The sequence below is a fragment of the Acanthisitta chloris genome, unplaced genomic scaffold, assembly GCF_000695815.1.
Source record: "Acanthisitta chloris isolate BGI_N310 unplaced genomic scaffold, ASM69581v1 scaffold22100, whole genome shotgun sequence".
Lineage (NCBI taxonomy): Eukaryota > Metazoa > Chordata > Aves > Passeriformes > Acanthisittidae > Acanthisitta > Acanthisitta chloris.
Genome location: NW_008653603.1, coordinates 7,419 through 16,467, shown reverse-complemented (window position 1 = coordinate 16,467; position 9,049 = coordinate 7,419). Strand labels below are relative to the sequence as shown.

Below are 9,049 nucleotides of genomic sequence, written 5' to 3'. Positions count from 1 at the left end.
TGTATATATATACAGTGGGTGTATATATGTATCTGGGGCATTAGGCAACCAGTTCTATCAAGTCTCCATTTCATACAGCTCTGGAATTGCAACCGATCCGAGGAGGCAAGAGAGGAGGACATGCCAGCAGTATCAGCACAGCAACAGCACCAGTGCTACTGACCCAGAAAGAAAACATTCCCACTGGGCCGATTTCTTCCAATCACATCTCACAGTCCTACTCCACATATCGAACGCAGAAAGCAACAAAGCAGCAACCAATCAGTGCCACCGTAGATGCCGAAATCACAGTGACCGCACTGCCAGCAACACTAACCAAGAGCCCCAGGCCCACACTAAGGATGATCTGGGCCAGCTGAACCATGCAGGTAAGAGCAGCACAGTCAATGCCCTTCCCTCGCCCATGGTCTCCTGCTTGTTCCCCATTCTGCAGCTTCAGGGTCTGCAAATAAGCACAAAACAAACCCCAGTGAAACATGCAAGTCATGACAACAGAGAATCATAGAATCAACCAGGCTGGAAGAGACCTCAAGGATCATTGAGTCGAACCTCCAAGGACCATTGAGTCCGACCCTACATGCAACCCCCAGGTGAAGCAAGACAGTTCAATAGCTTCCTGCTTCCCTTCTTGTCGCACAGAGGTTACAGAATTCAGAGAATTTACAAGTAACAATGAGTTTTCCAAGCTCCCACCGTATTGTACAGTTTTTCCTTGTCTGCAATTTTTCCCTCTATTCCTTCTCTCAAGGAAGCAATTGAAACTTGACCATAAAAATTAGATGTTTCTTTCAAGTGCAGGTCAATTTTTGCTCTAGCAAACTGACATTTAACAGTGCAGGACATCCCACCATAGATAATTTAGCTCTAACTCTCATGGCTGAAGGAAGGTCTCAAAGGGATATCATACTATCAAAGGATCATCATAGATTCACAGAATGGTTTGGATTGGAAGGGATCTTAAAGATCATCTAGTTGCAATCCCCCAGCCATGGGCAGGGACACGTTTGACTAGACCAGGTTGCTCAGAGCTCCATCCAGCCTGGCCTTGAACACTTCTAGGGTTGGGCCATCCACAATTTGTCTGGGTGACCTGTGCCTGTGCCTCACCAACCTCACAGTAAAGAATTTCTTCCTAATATATAATGTAAGCCTACTCTCTTTCAGTTTGAAGTCATTGCCCTTTGTCCTGTCCCTCCATGCCTCTGTAGTCTCTCTCCATCTTCCTTGTAGGCTCCCTTTAGGTACCAGAAAACCAAAATTAGGTCACCTCAAAGCCTTCTCTCCTCCAGGCTGTACAATACCAATTCTCTTAGCCTTTCCTCACAGGAGAGGTGCTCCATGCCTCTAATCAACTTGGCAGCCCTTCTCTGGACTCACTCCAACAGGTCCATGTCCTTCCTGTGCTGGGAACCCCAGAGCTGGATGCAGCACTCCAGGTGTGGTCTCATCAATCAGAGTAGAGGGACAGAATCACCCCTGACCATGCTTGTTTTGATGCAGCTCAGGATAAGGTTGGACTTCTGGGCTGCAAGCATACATTGCAGGGTCATGTCAAGCCGCTCATCCACCAGTACCCTGCAAGGTCCTTCTCAGCAGAGCTGCTCTTGATCTGTTCAGCCCCTAATCTGGTCTTGTTAAGCTTAATGAGACTGCCATGGCCCCACTTCTCAAGCTTCTCCAGATCCCTCTGGATGTCATCCCATCCTTCAGGTGTATCAGCCACACCACTCAGTTGGTGTCACCTGCAAATTTGCTGAAGGTGCACTTGATCCTCTCATCTGTGTCATTAATGAAGGTATTACATAACAGCGGTTCCAGTACGGACCCCTGAGGGACACCACTTGTCACCGATGTCTGTGGGGACTCTGAGCCATTAACCACTACCCTCTGGATGCAACTCTCCAACCACCTTCTTGTCTGTCTAACAGTTAATTCATCAAAACCATCTCTCTCCAAACTGGAGAGAAGGATGCTGTGGGAGACCATGTCAAAAGCTTTATAGAAGTGCATATATGCCCCACAAACATACAGGAATTTACTCTGAAGTAATGTCTCAAAGCACGTAAAGGACTTCTGTGCTGAAATCTACATGTCATGCTTTTTATTGCTGGGGTGGGGAGTGAGGGAGGGGGGAGAAATAACCTGCAAACAAATGCCCGGAGTAGGATTCTACTACACCACCAAAGACTGAACTGTTACCTACCAATTATCTGTGTATCTTCTATTATATACATAGCAAAGAGAAGCTTTCATTTATTATATACAAATATCTTGCAAATTAGCACCCTGTGAGGCTGGTTGATCAGTGGAACAGGTTGACCAGAGGGGTTGTGGAGACTCCATCCTTGTAATTATTCAAACCAGACTGGACGTGGCCTGGGGCAAACTGCTACAGGTGGCTCTGCTTGAGCAGGTTGGACTATATGATCTTTGGTGGTCCCTTTTCACTTCAGCTGCTCTGTAATTCCACTCAGGAAGGAATTATCCTGTTTCGCTGGGAAATTATGGGATAATTTCAATATTTATTATTCTTCTTGCATAGGTTGTTCAATGGAGGAGGTTGTGCTGTAACAATAGAAGGTTTCCACACTGCAGGCAAGCTGCACTGCTCTCTTCCGGTATCCAAATGCTCTTGGCCATTAAAATGCTTTTTGATTTTTGCAAAACCTATTACCTTGCCTTTGAGCTGTACCACACAAAGCTCATAAATACTAGAGACAAACAGTCTCTTCCTAATACAGCAGACAAAATTGAATTTGGATCCTAGGAAACAGCAGCACGGAATGGGAGTTGAAATGACAGCATTGTAAAACCCAGCGCTTGATTTTGGTAGAATGCATAGTGAGGGAAAATGTCTACTCTTTGTTCTGGAATGATACAATCTAAATTTTAGACACCTTTTCTTTATAATTCTATTTTGCTGGGCTGTTTCCAGTGCTCCTATGTGACAGTGGCTTTGACACAAATACATGAATGCATGAATAAATGCGACCTTGTGCTTGATGTTGCCTCTTTACTTTTTTCCTATCTTGTACATTATACAAGATTTGAGCTATACCTCAATATATTAATATCAAATCTAACACAGAATTATATATCACTTAACATCTGTCATAGCAAGTACCATACAACAAGAAGAAACAACTGGCTGTCTTACAGGTAACATCTGAATATATTGGCTTATTAAATATAAAGTTCATGCACACCTCAGCATATTTTATTTCACTTCTGTCTTGGAACAGCTCTGAGTAAGAGCTAGACTAAAATTTTGCTTTTACTCCCTCTCTCTGAGTTGTGATCTCACCCTAAACTGTGTTCATTCCCTGTCCTTTGCTATATCTATATAAAACTCTACATTATGATCATTCTCTGTTGGAAGGAGCAAAGAAATGAACTGAAAAATTAGGAATCAGATGTATGAAATATTTAACCACATTGAGACATCCTTCTAGGATTCAATAGAATAATTAAAGCGTTTTCTTGTGTTCATCATTCAGATGGTGGTGGTGCAACTTGTACAGAACAGTAGGACATGTTCTTCAGCACTTGATCTAGACCTGTGCTGGTCTCAATGATGTCTCTATATGTCTTTCCAATGGTTCAACATTTCCTTTATTAATTTCTTCAGATGACCCAAGATATAATGAGAACTTTTCCTAAGTCCTCCCAACTCTACTTAATCCTTCTTGTTCCCAGCTGTCTCACTAACTTAAGAGACTTGAGAGAACTTTTCCATTAAAGACCTCAACACTTTACAATACATGAAGATCCTGCTGTGCCCAGTAGTAACATGATACACGATGTACAAACTTTTCCAGATTTTCCTTGGAAACAAGATTTCATCCTGTCGAGGGCAAAATACCAACCACAGACATTTAGAAAGATGATGAGGTCACAGTATATGATTTAATACTGAACTATATAAAACTGTTCCTACTGGAATTTCACATGTTTATTAGCTAAGAGCTTTTGTAACACTCTGCAGTTCACTAAAAATTCTGCCAGCCTTTACAATGTTCTTATTAACCTCAGGCACTCAGAAGTCAAGTTCTCTGCTAACACAGCTGGAAGGGAGGATATATAGAAGGTAGCACTTGAAGGCAACACAAGTGGAGCTGTGTTATCTCCTTACTGCCTGAGCATGTGGTGTGATTGGCTTTGTTTCAGTTGTGATGAAAAATACAATTATTTGCCTCATTGCAGGACTGTTTGGAGCGTTTGGGTCTGTCAGAAACTTCCCATTCATAATATGTGTCACCATTTGAAATTAAAATTAAAAGTTGTGCACCATTTCAATCCAGTTTACCCCCCAAACAGACTGAACAGACACTGGGAGATATACACTTACACTTTCTTAGACATTACACTCACCTCTTCTTCCCTGTGGTACTCTGCAATGAGGTGGAATGGCACCGTGTACAGTGTGCTGGACATGACACCAAAGAGTGAACATAGAGCCAGAGTGGAATAGACATTGGGAAACAAGCCAATTAATCCGGTACCCAATCCAAAAAGTAGGTATCCAATGAAGTAAAGTCCCTTTAATCCTATGTATGGCAGAAGGACTTTCTGCACATCTGTGGAAAGAAAGTGAAAATGCTGCTAAGACTAAAACAAAACAGGTTGGATTTCATCAAGCAGTTTCATTTAGGGGTTGTATTTTTTAAAATGCAATGAAGGAGATAATCTTACTGATTTTGGAAGTTGCCTCAAATTATTGGAGGTATAAACTTGCCAAAGAATACTTGCTCTCTCTGGGGATAATCTTATTCTGGCATAGTCAGCTCCAGAGAAGAAGTAGTTAATAAACATTCTGGAAGGACTGCCCTCATTGACCACATCAGACATTTCCCCTGTTTGAATACAAGGCAAACATTTGGCATGAACCTTCCTCTGACCTGAGAAATGTCAAGGAAATTTCCCTGTCTGACCATCCAGGAGCCCCTCTGGCAGTCACTCTCGCACCACCTGAGCTGGGACCGAGGCCCCTTCGCAGCTACACACCCCACACTCATACAGTCAGACCAGGTTTCCTTACTTTTCATAGCAGGTAAACAGACATATGGATCCTTAAAATAGTTTAATCATGGTGCAACAATAGAATAACAGCTCAAACTGAAGGAGAGACCTCCAAGGAGAGACCTCTCAGGGGGGAAGCCTCCAAGGAGGGACTCCAAAGAAAGGAAACCCTGGACTTTTATATCCTCACAGTCTAAGCACACAAAAGTCTGGGGTCATCATGTCCTGCTGTGTCTCTGAGTGTCCAGTCATCTGACCAGTGCCACAGGGCTCCAGCCCTTTGGTATGCAATGTGTCTTCACCACTACATGGCCTCTTGCCTCACGTTCCCACCACCCAGATCTCAACCTGCAACTTCTACTGCAGATGCACCCAGAGCTACCTGTGCTGAATATATGTTCCTCAACAGAAAGGCCATACAGAAATATCTGTAGTTGAGCTCCAAAGGTGAACAGATCTCCCCTAGGCCTCTCATTTCATGATGCTTAATTCAGCCCACAAAATGCTATTTATTTGAGTTTTCAGAGCACAAATAGTTTTTTTTAATCTTTCGTAATAGTTATGGTGAAATCTATCTCGGGAGCTGTGCTGGTATGTTTACACATAATTTTGGAGAGCAAGATTCAAGTTTCAAGAACTTCTGCATGAGGAATGCAGATGGGGAGAGGCCATCAGAGTGACCTTTGAGAGCCTATAGCTACAGCCTTGCTAGGTGAAAGAGCATCTCAGAATTATGCCCATTACATACATTTTAGCCTGGCATTTAACTTCAGAATGAGGTTCAGTGTGTGGGGTCAGTCCACACGCAGAACAATGTCTTACTCCCAAAGTGACCCCTCATCATGTGGTCAGGAAGTAAGATATGATAAGATATGAGTTTCTAACTATGCTGAGAACGTATCATTCCTCAAAATTTTAATGTGGGAAAACCCAGTTAATTTGGCATCACTTTGTTTTTTAAACAATGGCAAATAGCAAGCAGTTTAAACACTATTTTAAAACACAGTATTTGAGTTCATTCATGGGTACTTACAAGAATAGACTGATGAAGAAATTGCATTGATGCACAGTCCCCAGCATCCCATCTCTACTCCTGTTTTGTAGGTAAGGTAAAGTGTGGAGTTATGAGGTGCATAAGGATTACCCTTGTACACAACCTGAAAGAGACCATGTTGATCACAGAAGGCAAGGATGACTGCATGTATAGAATATATCCCTCTTACAGGAATAGGGTAGCCTACAAAGGGCCTCATCCCCAGTAGGAGATAATTGGCACCTAATAAATCTGTTAGGCAGTGTCCCAACCAATCCTTTATAATTCGCTATGTTTCAGACTCGCTTCTCTCAGATTTTGACATCCCAGGCTCCTCCTCATTTATTACCCTCTGCCTTTTCCTGGACTGTCCACTCTGCATTGACTTATTTGTTGCTTTTCCTTTGGGTGTCTCACTTCCTACTCTCCTCTCTCCAATTCTGCCTTTTTGCCTTAGCCTTTCTCTCCCTAATTTATCTGTAATTAATTTTTTTGTTTTCTCTTTCAGGTTTACCTCAACGCACTCTTTTTCCACACATTCAGTTCCTTATCTAGACAAGCAAAACCTTTTCTTTCAGTTGTTCATATACACTGCAGAAAAAAAAAACGAAAAAACCCCACCTCCCTCTTGCCTTGTCTGTAAAGACGAAAAAGGCAAGGAAATGTGAATAATGCATGGAAATCACAGAAAAAAAAGGAAGTGGCAATGATTGGGTATGTGCCAGGAGCATATTAGTATCCTGGAAGAAAGGAGGCAGACAGGTTCACACAGGCAAAGGCATACGGTCTTACTGCCTGGGAATGGGGTGGAAAAGGGAGCACTGGGTAAAATGAAGGCAAATAGTTGCTGGAAGAACTGACTCAGGGACAGATTTACAGAGGTATGGAGGAACAGCCAAATTCAAGAAGACAAGAGGTTTTGCTACCCAGAAGCTCACTATGTGCAAAAACCTACACAGTCGGAGGCCAGGGAGGCTGCAGTGCAGGTGAACAGCTTTGTGTGGACAGTGCCCATGCACCAGGATAAGGCCAGCTGCATCCAAGCATTACTACAGTTAGAGAACCTGCCCATCTCAGAGCAGCTCCGAAGATAAATCAGGAAATGGATGTGTTTGGACCAGCTCTGACAGCTTCATTTAGAACAGTTAAATAGATACAAATAGCCTTACAAATACTGAAAGGTTTTCCCCAATGATTCAACAGACTGTCTCAGAACAAGGGCCTAACCACAATTAGCTCTTTCACAAAACTCTTGCAGAGCTATCCAGATACACCTGGCTCTGACATCAATGTCATTTCTTCAGGATTGTAACGCCATCTCAATTCTTTTCGGTGGAGGAGGAGTTGCTGCAGGGAAGGAGAAGTGAGAGGATTTTATGCTTTTACCTGTCCCATGAAATCCGTGAAGAAGAGCATGTTGGACAGGAAAGCCATCCATCCAAAGAGGTGGCTAACACACAGACAGCGATAGTGGGATGGCATGCTTAAAAGTGTCTTCAAGAGTGATTTAAGGGTCATCTGCCTTTGATCCTAAAAGCAAATATTTAAGAATAATACTGTGTTATTGCTCTGAGGGCTAATAAAATAGCTGACAGCAAATGAAGAAGGCCTCAGCATCTTTTCACCGCTAAAGTTCCAAAATTTTTTGCTTTTTCCTAGGAATAAGTTACTTGGGTACCGAATGACCTTCAATACATAAAATTCACAGAAACTCTGGAAGACCTGAGGTATACCCACAAGGATGTAATGTTTTTTGCTGTTATAGTCTGTAGAATTATTATTTATGTGGAGAACATAGTGAAAATATGATGGCAAAAAAGATTCAGGGAGTCTAAAAAAAACCCCAAGACAGCAACAAAACAACCAGAAACAAAAATTTCTTCATGGAGACTCTCAGCTTTACATTGAAAATTTAAAGCTGCCACCAAAAAATGGTGCTCAAAATACTTCCTGAGAATTAAAATGGATCAATTGTTGACTTCTGGGCATTTCTGAGACCACATTCCCATTCCCTTCTATGTGGTAAATTCCCTAGATAACTTATTTTTCCAGGGAAACTTCCACCTCTTCAGGCATATTATGGTATTTCCACTATGTACTGTCCTCCCTTTCATGAAGCAAGGAGAAACTGATACATGACAGGAGATGCAGCACCACTCTAAACCCTAGCACCCAGAGAATGTGAGCTCCAGCACCTGAACACCTCATACTATGGGTGAAATAATTCATTTCAAAATCAAAATGTTATTGGGGCTGGTTAACAAATCTCACTAACGGAGAAAACCAAAATTTCTCACCACCTTCAATGCCCCACATTATCCCCCCCTCTTTGTCCCAGCCCTATGCCTCAAAACGCTTTCTTTTCCAGTCACATTCATCAGATCACTTGTATCACTATTTTTTCAGTACTTTAGGTGTGCTTGTTGTCAGTTATGTTGACACATAACTCTTCCTGCATTAAAGCTCCTGCATGGTTCCTTTCTTATAAAGGAAAAAAGATGCTATTTAATCTGTGCATGATGGAACATTTCCAATTTTCTCTAGTGATGTTTGGAGCCCACAGTGTTGGGAGACATGGTAAGGGGAGCTGTATGGTCATGAAATGTGGAAGAACTGTAAAAGTTATATGTAAATTACTGAAGAGCTCAATTTTGTCTTCAATTTGCTTTAAGATATCTTGAGTTTTCCTTTCTTCCTTCAGTGTTCTACTTACTTTCCACAATTCTGCTGTCCTTTGAACTAGGTTATGCTGCAAGCTACTCTATGAATAATCACCACATACAAAGTTCGTATGGTCATGAAATGTGGAAGAACTGTAAAAGTTATATGTAAATTACTGAAGAGCTCAATTTTGTCTTCAATTTGCTTTAAGATATCTTGAGTTTTCCTTTCTTCCTTCAGTGTTCTACTTACTTTCCACAATTCTGCTGTCCTTTGAACTAGGTTATGCTGCAAGCTACTCTATGAATAATCACCACATACAAAGTTCGACTTTGC

General features: G+C 42.0%; 1 protein-coding gene across 1 annotated transcript in view; it reads right to left on the bottom strand.

The window, feature by feature from the left end:
* Positions 1-217: 217 nt before the first annotated feature.
* The window catches only part of LOC103808970 (membrane-associated transporter protein-like), a 15,260-nt gene continuing 6,428 nt past the window's right edge, over positions 218-9,049 (bottom strand). Inside the window, exons 5-8 of the mRNA XM_009081783.1 lie at positions 7,439-7,582; positions 6,053-6,176; positions 4,372-4,577; positions 218-442 (exon numbers count right to left, since the gene is read on the bottom strand). Coding sequence (XP_009080031.1) covers positions 218-442; positions 4,372-4,577; positions 6,053-6,176; positions 7,439-7,582 — 699 coding nt within the window. The remainder of the gene's footprint in view (positions 443-4,371; positions 4,578-6,052; positions 6,177-7,438; positions 7,583-9,049) is intronic.